General features: G+C 40.6%; 1 protein-coding gene across 1 annotated transcript; it reads left to right on the top strand.

Moving 5' to 3' along the window:
• The first annotated feature begins 2,698 nt into the window (after positions 1-2,698).
• LOC127634585 (NXPE family member 3-like) lies at positions 2,699-21,725 on the top strand. Its single transcript, XM_052114201.1, has 8 exons — positions 2,699-2,744; positions 3,105-3,169; positions 12,794-13,174; positions 13,958-14,373; positions 14,480-14,550; positions 14,670-14,873; positions 16,657-16,997; positions 19,733-21,725. The coding sequence occupies exons 1-8, from the start codon at positions 2,714-2,716 to the stop codon at positions 19,925-19,927; spliced, it is 1,704 nt and encodes a 567-aa protein (XP_051970161.1). The 5' UTR covers positions 2,699-2,713; the 3' UTR covers positions 19,928-21,725.
• Positions 21,726-21,934: the final 209 nt, after the last annotated feature.

Genomic DNA, 21,934 nt, shown 5'->3' with positions numbered 1-21,934 from the left:
AAAATGTACATTGTTTTAAAGGAGTTTTAGATATTTTTATTGGAAAACAAGCCAAAACAAAATCAAATCAAAAATTATTTTGTTGCAGTGTATAATGGGGCAAAGACTTCACCTCTCTCATCTTTCTTTTCACTTCAATCCATCTTTAACTCACACAAAAAAAAACTCTCTCGTATTAATAAAGCTGCTTATTGCCAATTTTGTTCACGATAAGAAACACACAGTGACATATTTTATGATTCGATAAGTCATGAGACATCACGTGATAATCTAGCTTTAGCAAGTGCATGCTCAAGGAATGACCGTCCCCGCAACAGCGTGTTTCAGCCAGGTGCAGATTCAATCTGTCCCCCTAAGATCGGGACATTCGTGCAATTCATAGGAGAGGCGCTGAACGCACAGAAAAATGCCAGTTTCGGAGTTTGTAGCTGTTACGATCCCTGGTTGTCTGCCCTGTGTTTCTCGTGTCGCCGTCACGGTCCCCTATTACCATGATTCCCGGCCCTCATCACTGTGTCATTGTGCTCACCTGATTGTCGTTTTGTCATCATCATGTCTGTGTATTTAAACCCCGCTTTTCCTCCATTCCCTGGTCGATCGTTGCTTGATGTTTTGCTCATGTTTGGAAGTAGTTGTCGTGCCTGTTCATCCCAGTTCATGTGCCCTTGAATGTTTTCGTGTTTTGGTTTCTGTTTTCCCACCGTGGATGTTTCATTTGTTCCTGTTTGTCTTGTTTTCACTGTTGATTAATAAACCCGCATTTAGATCCTCACTCCTCGTCTGCCTCCGCCTGCTTAACGTTACAGTAGCTATTTACATGATCTGCTTCCGTATTATTTGAACTTTACAAAAGCTATAACACATTAAATATAACTGAATTTAAGATGTAATGTTGGGGTGTTTCCTTTAAAGAGCTCCGGATCCGCATATTCCACAACGAGAATGCTTCTGTATTTACTTATTTTATATTTTGCATTATAATTCCCTTATACTTTGCAGTCTACATCACCTGAAGCTGTAAAAGTTTAGAGTGCATCTGGATTGTGAGCTGTGTAATTCTCCCCTCAGTCAGGTGTAAATTGCAGTGCTGTTCTCGTGCGTCATAATTAGAGTTTAATGTGATCTCACGTTACATTAAATGTAGGGCTGTCAATCGATTAACATTTTTAATCAAATTAATTACATGGTGTTCCGATTAATTAATCGCGATTAATCACACATAAAAATATTTGCTGAGAAAGCCCCTCATATAACAATAATTCAATATGTAATGATGAAATAATTATACATAGTTATCTTTAAATATAAAAAATGATATATATATATATATATATATATATATATATATATATATCGGCGCCGCCTCCTGAGCCTCCCACGGCTCTGCCTTCCACGGCTCCTTCTCTAGAGCCCTCTACGTTTCCTCCTCCTGAGCCTTCCATGACTCCACCTTCTACGGCCATGTCTCCGGAACCTTCTACGGCTCTGCCTCCTGAGCCTTCCATGGCTCTGCCACCTGAGTCTTCCACGGCTCTGCCCCCCCATGGCTCCCAGTCCCTGTCATGTGGCCACCTCCCAGGCCTCCTGAACATGTCCCTGTCCTGTGACCACCTCCCAGGCCTCCGAACCCAGTCCCCATCTTATACCCTCCGTGGACTGCCTGTTTGCCCCTTGTGCCCCCCTTGGACTGTCTGTTTACCCCTTGTGCCCTCCTTGGTCTGCCTGCCCCCCCCCTCACTCCTTGGACAATTTTGTTTTTGTTTGTGCGGGTATTTTCTTTTTTTTCTTTTTAGGAGCGTCTGGAATCCGCTACTTAGAGAGGGGTTATGTCACAATCCCCTGTTGTCTGCCCCGTGTTTCAGTTGTCACCTGTTATAAACTACACTTCCCATAATTCCCTGCCCTCATCACTGCCCATGCACTTCATTGTTCTCACCTGCATGTCGTTTAGTCATCATTGTGCTTGTGTATTTAAACCTTGTTGGTTCACCAGTCATTGTCGGTCGTTGTATGTTCAAATGTGAATGTTATCCTTGCCCTCCATGGATGTTAATCCTGCCTGTGTACTCCTTGGATGTTTTTCGTGTTTTTGTTTTCCCCACGTGGATGTTTTGTTTTGTTCCCTGTATTGTTTTATTCTGAGTTATCTTGTTCACCATTTGTTTCCCTCATTAAAGAAGCTGCTTTTAGATCCCCACTCCTCGTCTGCCTTCGTAACAGTATATTACTTAAAACAAATTTGTATTACACAATTACTGTAGCTATACAATCCTCTTTAAAAGATGTTGCCTTACTAATATGCCTATTCCTAAATACACAAATCATCAATGCACTCCCGACTATGTGTGGATGTACTATATTCATGTCATTTGGACATAAATAACAACTAAATCTTTCTGTGGCACATGATACAATAAAACTTGCACAATAATAGATACATATCTGGCATGACACCACCATTTATCTTTCTTTCTAGAAAATGTCTGAAAGCCTTTTGAAGTTAACAATATTCATGTTCAATAACTCAATATTACAGGTATTAACTGACAACAATGATTTACCTAACTACAGGGAAATACAGTTTAACAGTTCAAGCACAATGTTTGGACATTTAGAAACGCCCCATTTACAAAGCAGTATTGCCAGTTATACAAGGCTTTCAGTTTATTGAAGTTATTGTCTGTAACGAATTGGGAAAGGAACTGACTTCACCATGTTAATTTCACCCACAAATGATGCTTCAGGTAACTAGTATGATAAATGTATTAACATATTCAGATTATAGATTTAAAGATTTTTCAGCAGTGCAAGTTTTAATGTTTTAAGCTTATAAGTAAATAACTTTTTTTTTTTACTACAGATTTGTAAGTCATTTTGTTACTCACTGTAAAAACAAATTCAGATAATTAAAACATGTGTCTGTTGTGGAAACATCTAAATGAATTAGTCAAAATATGTTTTAATATTAATATATATTAATATAATACATTTGACTAATTACAATTACAAAAGTAATTTGTATAGGTTAAATCAAATAGAAATAACTTAAGGTAAAAATGCAAGTAACCATTTTACAGTGATGGTAGAAGTTTGTGTTTTATCAGTTCACAGGTTGAGGGAACGTCATATTTGTGTAATACTTTTATGTATTTGGATTGCATCCTGTATGGTAAGTTCTTAAGAAAACTTATTTATGTATGAAACTAAATTATCATTATTATATAACATTAGTTTTACTGTAACACTTTACAGTAAGGTTCATATTTAAAGCATTTAATTATCTCTCTCTCTCTCTCTCTCTCTCTCTCTCTCTCTCCTCAATGTACAATTGTACATTGTATTGCCAAAGCATTTATATGAGCATAAAACATTTAAAATTAACAAAGTAGAACAAATTCTGTATTGAACAAGTGTGAAAAAAAATGTGTATATACTTTCAGTGGTGTGTGTGTGTGTACAATAGTTTGTGTGTGTGTGTGTATTTATGTGATTTACGAGGACAATTTTTTGAAGTTACGAACTGGTAATTACAAGGGTATTATGCTATAAATGTGATTTATGAGCACATCTCTAGTGTCCCCATAATTTAAATTGCTTAAAAATCATACTAAACAAAGTTTTATTGAAAATGTAAAAATGCAGAAAGTTTTCTGTGATGATTAGTTTTAGGGGTTGTGTCGGGTTTAGGGGATTGACTCTATAGTTTGTACAGTATAAAAATCATTATGTCTATGGAAAGTCCTCATAATGATAGGTAGACCAACATATGTGTGTGTCTGTGTGCGTGTCTGTGCGTGTGTGTGTGTGTAAATGGGCGCATCAGACTTTGGTCGACTCTTCCCTGTTTTTGTGGCAGGAATAGATGTACTTTGCTACTAGGGAAATTAAGTCTCTTTCTTCACTAGTAAAGTAAATATTGAGCTTGTGAATCATTCTACATTCTACATTCAACATTTTACCAAATTTCTTTTAATTAGAGAAGGTGGTTAAGAAGTGCAGCTCTGTTTCTATTTGTCCTTGGCTACAGTACAGGCATAACCTGCTCTCTCTAGGCATCCAGCTCTGTCTGTATCTGCCCTTCTCTATAGTCAGGCTGTGGTTGCTCAGTCTGTAGCTCATGTTTTTCATCAGTTTGTGGTCTCTGATTGTGCAGGTATTCTGCTGTTGTGTAATCTCAGTTTAGGGCCAAATATCATTGTAGCTTTTTATTGTGTGTGTGTGTTGATTCATTCCAATAAGTTAGGAAGTTTTCTTTTTGTGCATTAATCATTTGGTTGGGTCGGATTCTGTGCATGAGGGTGTTAGTGTCCTGAGGCTGATTATTGTTTGTCATGTTAGTCATGTTAATCTGTTTGTGGAGCCTCAGGGCCAGCTGAATGAGGGGACTCTTGTAAGTGTTCACTTCATGGTTTTTAAAATGATAAGAGTTGGAGTCACTCAGTTTTAGATGTTTCCAAAATTGAATGACTCTTTTCTCAATGTGGATTAATAGAGGTTATTGGCCTAATTCTGCCCTGCATGCATTATTAGGTGTGTTTCTCTGTACCCTAAGAATGCTTTTACAAAACTCTGTTTGCATGGCTTCCATCGGATTTTTGCCCCATTTGTCAAATTCGTGATTTAGGTTCTGTGACTGATTGGAATATTTTGAGCCAGATTCAAATTGGTATTTCAAACTGGATAGATTATTTAATGGCATAGAAAGCCATTCTTGCTTTCTCTTTCAGTTCATTCATGGCCAAGTTGAGGTTTCCGTTTGCCCTGAATTTCAAACCAAGGTATATGTAGTTAGTGACATGATCAATTTTGTTCATACCAAGGGTGAAACTGCATTTCTTTCCATGACATCTGGGTCTTTTCTGGAATGTTAGAACTTTAGTTTTAGTTGGGTTAATCGTCAGGACCCAGGTCTGACAGAACTGATTCAGGATGTCCAGGTTCTGTGTAGACCCTCTTCTGTTGGTGACAGCAGAACCAGATCATCTGCAGTCATGTAGTGTGAGGCCAGGAGCTGTTGATTGTTCTAGTAGTTTCACAAATTCATTAATTTATATATTGTAGAGGGTCGGTTATAATGGGCAGCCCTGTCTCACACCCCACCCTTGAGTGAAGAACTCCAATTGCCAATTTTGATTGCACATTTATTGTTTGAATATACCAAAGCCATGCAGGACCACCTCTACACTTGTGGGGAAAGCTTATCAGGCAGCAGGTCAGGCTGGTGCCGCCCTGCACACCATGGCAGTGTTGCAGGCATACCAGGCTGACCTGTTGAAGGACCTGAGTGTGGGTAGTACGGTCGACGAAGAGGCGTTCTCAGAGCTTCGTCGAGCCACGGATCTATCTCTCCGGGCGACCAAACAGACATTGGCCGGTCTATGGCTGCTTTGATCAGCACGGAGAGATACTTATGGCTGAACCTTTTGAGCATCAGAGACAAGGAATAAGTGTTCCTTCTCGATGCCCCGGTTTCACCTTCTGGCTTGTTCGGTGACTCTATGAACATGGTCATCACCAGCTTCCAGGAGGCAAAGAGTCACAAGGAAGCCTTCAGGCAATTCCTTCCTCGCCATACTCAGGGGGAGGGGCCACCGGCCACCCAGCACCGCCCCTTCTAGATAAGAGGCTCAAAAACAGAGCTTGGCGAATCGCGCTCCCACTCGTAGAGACTGGGGACCGGCTCGTCACCCTCAGCAGCCCCCAAAGCAAGACCTCCGGACCGTCATCTCCAGGAAGAGGAAGCCCTGATGGTCTTTTGCCCAGCCTTGTGAGGGTAGACCCACCTCGGGATGGGGCACTTGAAACATCCACCTGTACCTTCCCGATATCCCCATGAAACTTCTCCATTCCCGCCACCTCTGGTATTTCGGGAGTTAGCGGTTTCCAGCTAAATGTTGGGTGTTCCTTTGCTTCCTGCCATAGTCCAGGACACTCGACATCCCCTCAACAGGAAGTGTCAAAATTGATACCCATCTCAGAGAACCTGGCAGCGTGGAAGCTACTGCTGGGTGTTTCTATGTGGGTCCTAAGAACAGTAGAAAAAGGCTACAGAATTCAATTCGTTCGCCGTCCTCCACGTTTCAACGGCGTGGTTCCCACTACCGTGAAACCGGAACAAGCATGTCTACTGTGGAATGAACTGCAAAATCTCTTGGTCAAAGGGGCCATAGAACATGTTCCCCTTCCAGGGAGAGAGTCAGGTTACTACAGCAGATACTTCCTGGTTCCCAAGAAGGATGGGGGGTTGCGTCCGATTTTAGATCTTCGAGGCTTAAATCGCTCAGTCAGGGTCTTCAAGTTCAAGATGCTAACCGTCAAGACGGTCGTGTCTCAAATCCAACATCACGATTGGTTGGTCACGTTCAATCTCATGGACGCATACACAGGAAGTTCCTGAGGTTTGCTTTCGGGGGCAAAGCTTTCCAATATTGGGTTCTTCCATTCGGCCTAGCCTTATTACCCCGCACATTCACGAATTGCATGGATGCAGCACTGGCTCCTTTGTGACTCCGGGGCATCCGTATTCTGAATTATATAGACGACTGGCTGAAACTAGCACAGTCACAAGAACTGGCATTACAGCACAGGGATATCGTCTTAGCTCACCTGGTTTCTCTGAGTTTGAGACTCAATGTCAAGAAAAGCATTCTCTCTCCCACTCAGGAAACTACCTATCTGGGGGTCATATTGAATTCGATCATGATGTGGGCACAATTGTCTCCCGCTCGAATCGAGACCATTCAGAACACCCTGAGCAAAGTCAGGCTAGGCCAAATTTGCACTGTTCATCAGTATCAACGAATACTAGGTCTCATGGCAGATTTGCATCCTCGGTGATTCCTTTGGGCCTTTTGCACATGAGACCGTTTCAGTTGTGGCTCAAAGCCAGGGGATTTCATCCAAGGGCCAGTCCCCTAAGGCAGATAAGGGTTACGCTTCGTACCCTTTCTATGTGGTTCAGACCCTGATTCCTCACTTTGGGTCCCACTCTAGGTGCGTCTTGCCGTCGCAAGTTGGTCTTAAGTGGTCGTCCAGTTCAAGGTGAATGGGAGGGTCATCAGCTCGATTGACACTCTCGGGTTGATGGCTGTATTTCTGGCCCTGAAATACTTCCTCCAGTATCTGAGAAGCTGCCATGTCCTGGAGTAGCTTTTGATAGGGAACGTCTCGGGTTACTTAACTGTAACCCCTGTTCCCTGAAAAAGCGGAACGAGATGCTGCACTTCATTGCCGCACTAAGGATGCCCCAGGACTGCTCTTCAGACAAAATACCTGATGATGCAACTTTGGCGCATCTATTTATAGCCCCTGTACAGGCACATCCTGATGATGTCACCGGCCGAGGCTATAAATTATAGTCAATTACATTGACTTGTTGTACACATATTCACAGCTGGTCACTCCCAAAGACTTCCCAATGCGCTAAATCAGCGCAGCATCTCGTTCCACTTTTTCAGGGAACAGGGGTTACAGTTAAGTAACCCAAGACATTCCAGAAGTTACTGGTAGTTATTGACTCCTCCATTGCTTGAAAGAGTTGTTCTGTTTGTTTGTACACTTTAAGAGCTTCATGATATTGATGGCGAAGTTCTTGATTGTAAGGATCTGAGTTTTTGATTTGAAAGATTTCGTACTGTTGTTCTAATACTTTTACACTCACTGTCAATCCACTTTTCGTCTGTTTTTTGTTTTCCTCTTTGATGATTTTTTCAAATTGCACATGGATGCTGATTGGTGGAATATACTGGTAATGTCACATATTGCCAGATTTATGCCTACTTTATTTTGTGGATATGTGTTCATTATAAATTTGTCCAGTAACAATTTTCTGATAATGATGATAAGAATGATAATTTTCTTTGCTGTTTTTTGTCCATTTGTAGGATTGCTGCAGGCTTAGAGATGCACTGGGTCAATGTCTAGAATGAAATAATCTACAGTACTGTTACCCAGACAAGAATTAAAGGTATAAAAGCCAAAAGAGTCTCCCCATAATGCAACCGTTAACTATATACAGGCCCAGCGATTGACAGAGCTCTAGTAGGCTTTTCCCACTTTTTTTGTGAATGTTTTGTGAGGTGGTAATTTCTGAGGTGGTACAAGGGCAGAAGGTGGCTTTTGTTTGTAATTGTAAAGGGATCAATGGAAAAGAGGAGGTGAGAGCCAGCTTTTCAACATGAATAGTATTTTAATGAATAAACTAAAACAAAAGACAAACACACACATGACGGACATGTCCGTAAACTATCTCTCTCTCCCGCACGATCCTCTGCAGTCGACCTTTATCCCTCTCGGGAGGCTTGATTAGCCTAATACGGGACTGGGTGTGTACGATCATGACTCGGCCCCGCCCTCCGCCCTGCCACAGTAATATATTTGTCTTCCTGTGTATTGACAAAGTCTGGTTCATTTCCTATTCTGGCATTTAAATCTCCACACATTAACACATTTCCTTTTGTCTGGAAATGGCAGATCTCATCTTGCAGGATGGAAAAGGTTTCTTCATTGTAATAGGTAGATTCAGCCGGGGGTAAATATGTAGCACACAAGAAAATGTGACGGTCTGTGGAGACAATATCTTATTGGATTTTAAATAAAATATAACATTTTCTGATTTTTATAGATTTGATTGAGTCTATGAGTTCTGTTCTGTACCATATCGTCATTCCTCCTTAGTCTCTGCCCTGAATCACCCCTCTTAGTTTGTTTGATGGTAGAACAATTTCTCTAAATCCAATTGGGCAGTCAGTGGACTAATCTCTTACACTCTATTTCTTTTTTGAAGTCTGAATGTTGCTCTTAACACCACAAATGGAGGACCTCAGGCCTTGAATATTCGAACATGTGATATTTAAGGAATATGAGCCCATTAATTAATTGCTTTTGTTATTTCAAAAACAAGACATCAGTATGTTGTTGAATTGACAGATCAAGAACAATATATTAAATATTATGATGCATCTAAGAATATCTTTTTAAAATACATTTATAAATTAAGTAAAATACATATAATAATAATAAATATATTCTTCTTATTATCATTTTTTTTCAAGAAGAATATATTAAATAATATGAGGTTTCTAAGAAGCTCTTTTAAAATAAATGTATAAATAAAATAAAATAAATAAAATACACACACATACATTTTCTTGTTTTTGTTTTGTCACTAACCCTTGAAGTGAGAACACAACAGAGTCAGCATGTGTTGGAGGTCTCTGGATGGAGATGAGGCCGGCTGGCTGTGGACTGTGCTGGTGCTGGAGTGGATCAGTGATCTGCTGGCTGCTTCAGCATAGCTCTGGCTGCACGGTTTTTGCTCCTGCAGATGTTCATGTGAAGGAGAAGGCAAGGGGGCTGCAGGCCTGGTCATGCAATGTTTTCCAGTGGGAAAAATAGAGCCTGTCATGGGGTTTCTCCACTCAGAGTTGAAGAGGTGGAGGAGGCGATGATTTGAAGGTTGATCCTGTAGTGGCTCTATGGGGTGTCTATGAGGTCACTGCGGTGCGCAGTGTGATGTCCTTCAGGGTCTAGGCAAAGATGGGGACTGCCTTCTTTGATGGCGCCGCAGATGGCCGCCTCGGTGTGGAGCTCTCCGATTCTTTTGTTGTTTTTGTTTGTATGTCCTGTGTTTAGGAATCTTTTACCAGTCAGTTTTACCATGGACGAACTGCTGAACATTCGGCAGCACATACCAGATAATCTTTTCCCGGTTTTTGAATATTCAGACGTTTTGCTGGACATTTTAGTTGGAGGTGCTGCTGTGTTGTTTACGAGACGCAGGCGAGGGAGACGAGCTGGTGCGCTGGTTAAACTCCGTCAGCGCGGCGTTCGAACAGCACTGCCGAGCATTCATCTCGCGAATCTCCGCTCTCTTCCCAACAAAACTGACGAACTACATCTCCTCACACATAATAATAAGGACTTTTCAAACTCCGCTGCACTGTGCTTCACTGAAACCTGGCTGAGTGAAGCCATTCCAGACAGCGCATTACATCTGCCGGGCTTCCAGCTGTTCAGAGCAGATCGCATCGCAGAGTTAACGGGGAAAACGAGAGGCGGTGGAACATGCTTTTACATCAACGAAAGAGGATGTGCTGCCCTAATCTGGAAGCGCTCTTTATTAACAGTAAGCCGGGAGTTTTCTTCGTTTATTCTGGTGAGTGTTTACATTCCTCCAAACGCGTCTGGGAACTTAGCGCTGCAGCAGCTGGCTGATCAAATCACAGACACAGAACAACAATACCCGGACTCAGTTATTATTATTCTTGGGGACTTTAACAATACAAATCTCACACGCGAACTGCCCAAATACAGACAGCACATTACATGCCCCACCAGAGACAGGAATATATTGGATCACTGCAATACAACATTAAAGGATGCATATCGCTCTGTCCCACGTGCAGCTTTGGGACTCTCTGATCACTGTCTGGTTCATCTTCTCCCGTCCTACAGGCAGAAATTAAAATCAACAAAGCCAGTTGTAAGGACTGTAAGGAGATGGATTAATGAAGCAGAGCTGGAACTACAAGCCTGCTTTGACTGCACTGATTGGAGTGTTTTTGAAGCTGCAGTGTTTTTGAAGCTGCAGCTACAGACCTGGACGAGCTCACAGATACTGTTACATCATACATCAGTTTCTGTGAGGATATGTGCATCCCTACTAGGACATTTTTATAATTCAACAATGATAAACCATGGTTCACAGGAAAACTCAGACAGCTTCGTCATGCTAAAGAGGAGGCTTACAGGGGTGGGGATAGAGTCTTGTATAATCAGGACAGGAACACACTGAATAGGGAAATCAGAGTGGCTAAAAGAAGCTACTCTGAGAAGCTGAAAAACAAGTTTTCAGCTAACGACCCTGCATCAGTGTGGAGTGGCCTGAAACAACTTACTAATTACAGGACTCCTACCCCCAACCCTGTGGCGGACCAATGACTGGCTGACGACCTGAATGTGTTTTATTGCAGATTTGAAAGGACCAATTTCACACCCCACATGCACTCGGACCTTCATTTCACACAACCATTAACACCTCCTGCACCCCCCTCCTACCCCTACTGCTACACTACCTGCACTCAAGATCTGTGAGGATGATGTGTGCCGTGTCTTTCGGAAGCAAAGGTCAAGGAAGGCTCCAGGCCCAGATGGTATCTCATCAGCGTGCCTTCGTTCCTGTGCTAACCAACTGGCCCCCATCATCACTCAGATCTTCAATAGATCACTGGAGCAGTGTGAAGTCCCATGCTGCTTCAAACGCTCCGTTATTATCCCCGTCCCAAAGATACCTAAAATCACAGCCCTGACATCTGTGGTCATGAAGTCATTTGAGAGACTGGTGTTGGCCCACCTGAAGGACATCACTGGACCCTTTCTAGACCCCCTTCAATTTGCTTATCGAGCAAACAGGTCTGTGGATGATGCAGTCAACATGGGTTTGCATCACGTCCTGCAACATCTGGACAGACCGGGGACATACGTAAGGATCCTTTTTGTGGACTTCAGCTCGGCTTTCAACACAATCATACCAGATATACTCCGGACTAAGTTAAACCAACTCCCTGTTCTACCTGTCAGTGGATTACCAGCTTTCTGACGGACAGGCAGCAGCTTGTGAGGCAGGGAAAATTAACTTCCACCACCTGTACCATCAGCACTGGTGCCCCCCAGGGATGTGTGCTCTCTCCACTACTCTTCTCCCTGTACACCAATGACTGCACCACCAAGGACCCCTCTGTCAGGCTCCTGAAGTTTGCAGACGACACCACTGTCATCGGCCTTATCCGAGATGATGATGACTCTGCATATAGAAAGGAGGTTGAACGGCTGGCTTTCTGGTGCACGCTCAAAACGGTGGAGATGATTGTGGACTTTAGGAGGAACACCCCATCATTGTCCCGCCTCACCATTCTAAACAGCACTGTGGCAGCAGTGGAGTCACTCAGGTTCCTGGGCACTACCATCTCACAGGACCTGAAGTGGGAGATACACATCGACTCCATTGTGAAAAAGGCCCAGCAGAGGTTGTACTTCCTTCGCCAGCTGAGGAAGTTCAACCTGCCACCAGTGCTGCTGAAACAGTTCTACTCAGCAGTCATTGAGTCTGTCCTCTGCACTTCAATAACTGTCTGGTTTGGTGCAGCTACGAAATCAGACATCAGAAGACTACAAAGGACAGTTCGGTCTGCTGAGAGGATTATTGGTTGCCCCCTGCCCCCCCTTCAAGAACTGTACACTTCCAGAGTGAGGAACAAGGCTGGTAAAATCACTCTGGACACCACTCACCCAGCCCACTACCTTTTTGAACTGTTGCCTTCTGGCCGGCGCTTCAGAGCTCTGAACACCAGAACCGTCAGACACAGGAACAGTATTTTCCCTCAGGCCATCCATCTAATGAACAATTAAATTGCCCCATTGAGCAATAATGATGTGCAATACACAGTTTAATTTTAATTTCTATTATCCAACATATCCACTTCTGCCATTACTTACATTGCTCTGTACATAATATACTGTTTTTTGTTCTTTATATACAGATTGTATTAGATTTGCACTACGTGTGTGTATGTGGGTATGTATGAAGGTGAGTGTATGTACGCATATGTATAATTATTTATTTTATGTTCTTTTGTTTTTAATTACCTATGTCTTGCTGCTGTTTTTGGTATTGTTTGTATTGTTGTAGACTGGAAGCTCCTGTCACCAAGAGTTGTCTTAATTCTTGACATCCATGTCAGAGATGATGGTATCTCTGCTTAATTTTGAGCTCAGTTGCAATTTTCTCTTTCAGGCTTTATGGAAATTGATGGATAATAGTATCCATGTGAAAAAATTCCATATCCCCAGCCCTAAACAAGCTCTTCAAAATAATAATTCATTTGGAATTTCAATGCCTTACATGGGAATCAGTCATGAGGACATGAGAATCAGTCTTGATGAGTGGAAAAGTCTACAGGAAGCTCTGGACTGGCCTAGTCCAGATAAAGAAATCACTCAGCTGAATCTGAGTACAAGTCCAGTTCACTCAACATTCTCGATTGAGGGACTCAATGGCAGTTATAAAGTGGGAGAAAAGATTCATGTTACAATCACAGCCAGAGATCACAACAACAACTTGAAACCATATGGAGGGGATTTTTTCCAGGCAAAGCTTTTCAATTTACAGTACAAGGTATGTTTTAGAATTAAGGTGACCAAATAATATATATTTTTAAAAAAAGTTTTTTTATATAATGCTATTTCTATTCATTATATCATCTACCTACATCAGTCTCAGCCTCAGACGGCACACCCACTGACCACCCACAGTCAATGTGTGATATTGCACACAAGAATGTAATGCAGATTGTTTCATCAGTCTGCCAGGAAAAACAATTAAGTTTAAAAAGTACCAGGTTGGCATTACGAGTGCTAACAAGGACAAACTAATCACTGGATTTTCAAAGTTTGCCAGATTAGTGGCAGACTTATAGCACAAAGACTGCCATGGACTGAGTTCTTTCAGCACCAGTCTGTTATTGTGTTATCACTACAGTAAAATACCAGATAAACCTTCCCTGCAAAACTCCTGTCGAACCAGTCTGTTCTTGGCAATAATAAAGGCCGAAATATTCTCTATGCAAGTACATAAACGCAAGCACTTCTAGCTAAACAAGCTCAAGTTTCGAGCCTTGTTGTATTTCAAAATGTGTCCACAATTGATAACACAACTCATGTACACATTACATTTTCAACATTGCAGCAAGGGATGCAATAGTGGACATTAGTGGGAACTGTCCGCTTATACATTGAGTTTTCTCTTTCAAGACAGTTACTGTCCCCCCTTGAGTCTTGAGGTTCGTTGCCACCACAGGAACACATCTTAAGTATGTTTAAACAGACTGCAAGTTGACCAAGCACTTGCATCTGCATATGTGTACTTGTTAATAAGAGACACTTGTTCTTGTTTTTGAAGGCAGGTGTGTTCGGGGAGGTTGTGGATCACCGTAATGGAACTTACAGCGTTGATTTTTTGCTTCCATGGAAAGGCCAGGCACAAGTGTCTGTACGTTTGATGCACTCCAGTGAGGTTGTACAGATACTTAAAAAATACAGTGAGTCGTCATTCCCACGCAGCCACTATAAAGGTCACTTTGAGGGGCCTGGACACAACGGAGCCAGGATCAGAGAAGTAGTAGAGTGTAATCTTAAATGGGGCCCAGATGGAAGTTGGATTAAAGGCAACTGCTGCTGTGAGTATAAAGATGCAAAAACAGGGACGGTGTGGCAGTGTCAGAGACCAAAGACACTTTCTTGTGACTACTGGGTGTTTCATGAAATAGGAGGTTTTCAAAGCCCATTAAATCCTTTTGAGAAGAAACTTTATGCAAGGTAAATGGAAATTAGAAGCAATTAATTGAAAACAATCATACAGATTCTTATAACAGTGTATTGTAACTGAAAATTCTATGTATTTATAGCATGATGTCTTATACAGGTCTGTTACAAACATACCTATTACTGGAGACAAGCGTGCCATAAATGTCCTCTTGAACAATAAAGACATTGGTATGTTCATATCTTGGACAGCATATAACTGCATCTAGTGGTAAATAGCTAGGTAATGGCACCTTTTCCATCCATTTTCAATAAATTCCATAGATTCACAATAAATGTATTTGTTTTAGGCTCAAAAGAGAGATGTAGATCTGGCTTGTCAACACCAATTCCCACCGGATTTTATTTTCAAGATGTCTGGAAGTCTATTGTGTGTAACACTAAACACTTCAGTCATCTAGAAATGGGAAATTGTCTCAAAAACAAGATTGTCCACATGATGGGAGACTCCACCATAAGGCAGTGGTTTGAGTATTTCCTACAAACTGTGCCAGGCAAGTGATTTATTAGCAGATATAGCTACATTTTGATGGGGTGGTGTGTAGCAGTTAGAGATCTGGGATGGTAACCAAAATGTATAAACCAGTGCTTATTTTTATATCAAGTACTTGTGAGGGATTCGGCAGTTTCAACATAGTCACATGGCAACTCGTAATAATTTGTATGAGATGGCGAAATCGTAAGATATCATAAGACGTGGCTCGTAAGAAAAGGTAAAACTTTTATTCCCATATAAACCAGCCAATCAACCCAATACAAGCATCACATTTTTAATAGCCTCCTAATCAGCATCTTATTTAAAAAAATAAATACAAAAATGGAAATGCCAGTAAATAAATTACTTAAATTACTCATTCTATTGTAACCCGCACAAGAAGAGACAGTCACAATGTAAGTCAGCAAACTGCTTTTATTTAAATAACGAGCAGGCAAAGGTACAGTGGGGAAAATCCAGAAGGAGAGTCGTCGAGGGAAGCGTAGGGTCAGAAGCCGGGGAATCGAAGATATAACAAGGGGGAAAATCCAATGAGGGAGGTGAACGATAGCGGGGAAAACAGTGGGCAACTAGGGCAAAGAACAAGACGAGCGGGAACAATGACAGGGAACGAGAGGAATGGGGGGCTGGCAAGCTAAGAGGCAACAAGTAGGGAGGTCAAAACTAGATGAGACTAGCAGGGGCAAAACTAGATGAGACTAGCAGGGGCAAAACTAGACGAGACTAGCGGGGGTCAAAACACGGGGAACTAAATACAATAACCAACCCCAAACAAACGAAAGGATAGTGAGTAATATAGGGGAACTAACGAGCGGTGCGGGTGTAACGAATATGAGTGATGAGACGAGTGCAGGTGTTACTAATGTGTGGGGATGGGAAGCGCGTGAGTGCAGGTGGTCATAATGTTCTGGCGGATTGGAAGCGCGTGAAAAGCGAGCATGAGTCAGAGGGGGGAGAGAGTTTACGAGCGAGAGCTCGTAATAGCAAAACCAGGCGTGGAAGCCCGAGGGAGGAAAAAGAGCGTACGAGCTCAAGGGGGCGGAGCGAGGGAGCGGGAAGCGAGCACGCTCGCGGAGTGCATGTGTGCGTGCTCGTGGACGCGGAGATGGGGCAGAGGAGCGGGGTTCGTGACATCTATAGTTATGAAATGCAAATGACTGATCAATTTGAATAACCTGTAATATGCTTCCCTCATCTCATTCCAAAACCCAATGTTTCCTTTTTCCGTGCTATACAAAGTAATTTTCCTCTTAAAATTGTGGTTTAAGCTTAGGGTTTTGGTAAGGATTTAGACTTTAAGATTAGGTTTAGTGTTTGGGTGGGTTCAGAAACCCTGTTCCTGGAGAGCCATAGTACTGAATGTTTTGTATGGCTTCCTTATCTGACAAGCCTAGTTCAGGTCGTGAAGCACCCTAATAATGAGCTAATGATTGAATACAACATACAAAACATGCAGCAAATAACAGGAAGGGGTATAAGGTGGGGGATTCACTAAAATAGCTGCCAGGTCAAATTAGAAATCTGGAACAAATTAAGCCCGTGTACAAAACCAAGAAACGGTGGTCCACCTTGAATGTTTCGCCAGCCGAGTGCTTCCCTTGTTCATTCGGCATCCACCTTTGTATGGTGCCCTTATGCATTGCATATGCCGCAAACACAATTTTTGCCTCACTGGGTAGATGTATCTATATAATGACAATTAATAAAAAATAACAACTCTAGCAAGAGTGAAAACACATATTAGGCTATTTTTTTATTTGGCTGTTTCTTTCCTTATTTAGGCTTGAAAAGAATGGATCTCCACACAAGTCCGAGAAATGGACCCCTGATGGCTGTGGAGTTAGAAAATAATATCATAGTTCACTGGAGGCCACATGGTCTTCCTCTGCGATTTTATAAAATGCCAGCTGCTGATCTGCATTATATTAGCAATGAAATTGATTATATAACAGGTGGCCATCATACAGTCGTTGTCTTCACAATCTTTGCCCACCTGGTTTTTCACCCGATAACATTCTATGTGCATAAAGTGGGCACTATTCGTCAGGCTGTCATTGCGCTATTGAAACGTGCACCTACGACTACTGTCATCATCAAGTCTGGCAACACTGGCTTTACGAAGGTACACTGCATCATAGAAGACTTTAACATTTTTGTTGTTCTTCTAATTTAGAAGTGCTTTAGGACCATGATTTCTGAGCATTACCTTTACCAAAACTTCTATGGCCATGTCCACACTAATACATTTTTGGTTGAAACTCTGTCAAAATGATCACACAGAAACTCGACATGCTGCTACTGAAAGTTAATCTACTATCAGACATCATTGAACCAGTTGGTATGTGTACACCTTTTCAAATTTCACAACTGATAGCATGTTGTATCAGCTGCTGAGCACGTTGCACGTCAGAGACGCGTGTTCTGTCCCACATAAACAAGGAACTGGGTTCACATAATCAATGATAAGTACAATTCAGAGGTTGCATTGTCCCTCTAACACTACATTTTTACTCCACTGACATAGTATTAGAATTAGGGTTGGGGCTTGGATTTGGGGGTACAGTTAATTAAATATGCATTTGTCTTCACTGTATTACATCTTTTACTAGGGATGGGCGGATTGATACTTGTGATCTTATTATTTAGATTACAACATTGAACATTAATGCATCTCATAAGCTTCGAAGTGGAAAAAATTATTATATAAGTGAATTGTTGCATGGCATCGAAACTATTTTTTCTTCCACTCATCTTAACGCTCCAGAAATGCTAAAATACACTAGCAGTCACAGATAGCACTCGCCATTTCAGTCATAGTGCGGTTTATTTAAATTCAGAGTTGTTAAAACGTTGATAATGATCTTTAATCCTCGTTAATAAATAATACCCTTATGAAAACTTACCATAGATTTTCTGTTGTAATATTGTATTAACCATGGGATTAACCAAGGTTTTGATACAATTTACCATGCTTTTACTACAGCATTACTGTAGTATCCATATGGTAACTTGGTTTTAGTAATAGTAACCATATAATAATATCTATGGTTAATTTTGATGTTTTATATATGGCTTGTACAAACTCATTTTTAAAGGGTAAACAAAGCAGCCTACTAAGTTTCTGTTTAGGCCCATAGTTATATAACAAATGTAAGTAATAATAAAGTTACTCATTTTATCCAAAGAATTTGTAAAAATTATATTTAGATATTGGTATCAATATCTGCGATATTGGCCTAAAAGTGCTTGGTATTGGATTGAAAAAAAAAAAAATAAGCCCATCTCTATCTTTCACAACTAAAAACAACTCGCTTTACAACTCGCTTTTGGCACCCATCTCTGGATGTTTCGCCCAGAAACTAGAGCTCATGTGGCATGTCTGGATCGGACACCTTCTCACACAAAGACCACACAATCACTTGATGAGATCTAGTGCTTCTGTTTAATCTGTAAATGTGAAAGATCATCAGTGGATCAACAGGGCAACAGCTTTTCTCTCTCTTCAACATACAGAGATTCACGGAGAAAAGTTACAGTGCACGCACATGTTCATCAACCTCGCACATAAGTAAACTGAGGCTATATCCTCTTTAACAAAAATGAATTAATAATATAAAAAAACATGTAAATAAAATATTAATCATAATATATCAATATATAACAACATTTCAATTTCTTGTCTTCTTTATAAAACATCACATTAATATTCTTATTAATGCATTTCAATATTTTATAATACATTACAATATTTTATATCCTAGATTACAATAACATATGCATATATCCAATATTTATACGTTATAGCATATTACAAAAAACGATTAAACAATAATAATACTATTAATATACATAAATCCAAATTAAACATACAATATATTTAACACCATACCACATGTAGGCCGCACAACGTGCGTCACACACAGGATGAATAATTAAATAAAATATTTTTCCTTATAACACTCTACGTACAATATACGTTTATTAACATTCACCCAGATCTCTTTTTTTTTTTTTTATAAAAGATTACTAAATAACCAACATACCTGTAAATGTGAAAGATCATCAGTGGATCAACAGGGCAACAGCTTTTCTCTCTCTTCAACATACTGAGCATAAGATGCTAATAGTTAGTATTATGACGAATTCCGTAAAAACTGAATTACAATTGAACACATATCACCACTAACACGATCAAATGCTGCATACTTAAATCATTTGAGCAATCAGTATATATTTAGACAATAACCATTATCTTACCATTATCTTAGGAATCCCACCGATGACACTCCCACTCCATACGAACACCCGAAATAAAGTTGCCACAATAACATTATTTTCTTTTAACATATGAACTATAACAGGAACAACATTTCGTGAAGTTCAGTAAGTTTCCTAATAATAAGACATAAATGAAATTAAACATAAACTCCGAATATATATTTGGAAATAATACAAATACAGTCACAATAATTAGTGAATGAATTACACCAGCTACATTCACACATTCCCAAACGTTCAAAAGCACTTCCTGTATTATCCACTAGGGGCAGTGGGTCAAATTTTGGTAAATACAGGTTGAATTCAGCTGAAGAACTTTTGACCTAATGTCAATAAATTCATAATGAGATCAATCTGTTTCCTTTTCCTAACATTATCATTTTTCAAAGTATGTAGTACAAGAGCACATTTTACTAAGTCTCCCTTTTCCATGGGATAAATGCTGTTCCAGTGTGGAAGAGAGTTATAAAAGTAGCAAAATCAATGCGTTTTCAACCAAAAAGTACTAGTGTGGACATGGCTTATGACTGATGGGAGCACTTTTTGTATGTTTCTTGACAGTATTGAACTCTGTTGCAGGATGAATATGGAAATGACTGGTACAGGATGCAGTTGAACACTGTGATGAGGGAGATGTTTAGAGGCATTCCAGTGGTCTACTTGGATGTCTGGCAGATGACTTCCTGTCATTATACAGTTGAAGACATTCATCCAGCTGGTGTTATTGTCAGCAATGAGATTGACATGTTACTATCATACATCTGCCCTACCTGACACCTTATGTAAATATTTGCCTTGCTCTCGTTAGAAGTAGCTCTCTGTAAAGTGATCAATGGAAAGGAGGAGGCGAGAACCGGCTTTTCAATATAAATAATAGTTTAATGATAAACTAAAACAAAAGACACAAACACACACATGATGGACATGTCCGTATATAATACATTACAATATTTTATATCCTAGATTACAATAACATATGCATATATCCAATATTTATACGTTATAGCATATTACAAAAAACGATTAAACAATAATAATACTATTAATATACATAAATCCAAATTAAACATACAATATATTTAACACCATACCACATGTAGGCCGCACAACGTGCGTCACACACAGGATGAATAATTAAATAAAATAATTTTCCTTATAACACTCTACGTACAATATACGTTTATTAACATTCAACCAGATCTCTTTTTTTTTATTATAAAAGATTACTAAATAACCAACATACCTGTATTCCAGTGGTCTACTTGGATGTCTGGCAGATGACATCCTGTCATTATACAGTTGAAGACATTCATCCAGCTGGTGTTATTGTCAGCAATGAGATTGACATGTTACTATCATACATCTGCCCTACCTGACAACTTATGTAAATATTTGCCTTGCTCTCGTTAGAAGTAGCTCTCTGTAAAGGGATCAATGGAAAGGAGGAGGCGAGAACCGGCTTTTCAATATAAATAATAGTTTAATGATAAACTAAAACAGAAGACACAAACACACACATGATGGACATGTCCGTAAACGATCTCTCTCTCCAGCACGATCCCCTGCAGTCGACCCTCATCCCTCACAGAGGCATAATTAGCCTAATACGGGACCGGGTGTGTAGGACCATGACCCGGCCCCGCCCTCCGCCCTGCCACACTCTCCCTGCTGAAAAGACTACCATTGCTTATCACCAGCATATGTTGTTTTCGAGGCTTATTACCAACATAGGCATTTTAACTAGCTTAACCAACAAGACCTCCTGGTTCACCAGCTAAACCAGCACCAAACCATCACTAACCAGCCTAGATCAGCATGGGAATTCATGCAGGAATAAGCTAATCTTGTTTAGTAGAGCTGTTAGGAAACTTGCATGACCTTTTCTGGCTCAATTTCATTCTAAATATAGCCTCTTCTACCATTCAGTTCTGAATCTTTTCCTGCACATTTGAATCTCCCTTTATTCACCCTTTTCCCTAGGACCACCTCTTCTATTGCTGAGATGGCTTATGAACTTGCCAGCCTAATCCTGCTCCTACTTCTTTATTTCAAAAACAGTGTGCTTGTCATATTTCTTACTTGACCAACAGTTGCCCTGCTTCCCTTATAACTCAAAATTGCAGCTGCTAGAGCCATTCTCAGGAAACCTGGTTTAGAACCTTCAGTATTACACCATTACAGGTTTCATGCATTAAATGTTCCCTAATGTCTAGAACTAGCATCAAATCACCCTGCAGCTTTTGCCTGGTTACCAACTGAAGCTAAGGAGGGTTGAGCCTGGCGAGTTTCTGGAAGGTTGACCTCCAAGTAAAAACCATGGTTGCTGCTGGAAGAGGTAATAGGGAGGCCAGCATGGGGTGCTCATCCTGCAGTCTGTGTGGGTCCTAATGCTCCATTAAATTGATGGGGACACTATACTGTAAAATGACACTCTCTTTCAGATGAGATGTTAAATCAATGTCCTGACTCTGAAATCCCTGGGCATTTCTTGAAAAGAGTAGGGGTGTTACCCTGGTGTCCTGGCAAATAAATATGCCCATTGGCATCAATCCATCATGGCTTCCTAATATCAAGGCCGTAACCATGTCTTTGAACATTGGGGGGGACAAAACCATTTTGGGGGTGGGGGGTCGCGGGGGTTGCGGTCACAAATATAATTGTCCTCTTTGGTATTTTAAAATAGTAAAGGCTTTGAATGCAATAATTTTCTGAATAAAGGCTTTAAATATGATACAATTTCAAAATTCTATAATTTTTGGTTTACATTTTCCCCACGCAGAA

Source organism: Xyrauchen texanus, chromosome 41 (genome assembly GCF_025860055.1).
Source record: "Xyrauchen texanus isolate HMW12.3.18 chromosome 41, RBS_HiC_50CHRs, whole genome shotgun sequence".
NCBI classification, from domain to species: domain Eukaryota; kingdom Metazoa; phylum Chordata; class Actinopteri; order Cypriniformes; family Catostomidae; genus Xyrauchen; species Xyrauchen texanus.
This window is presented reverse-complemented; position numbering and strand designations above follow the sequence as displayed.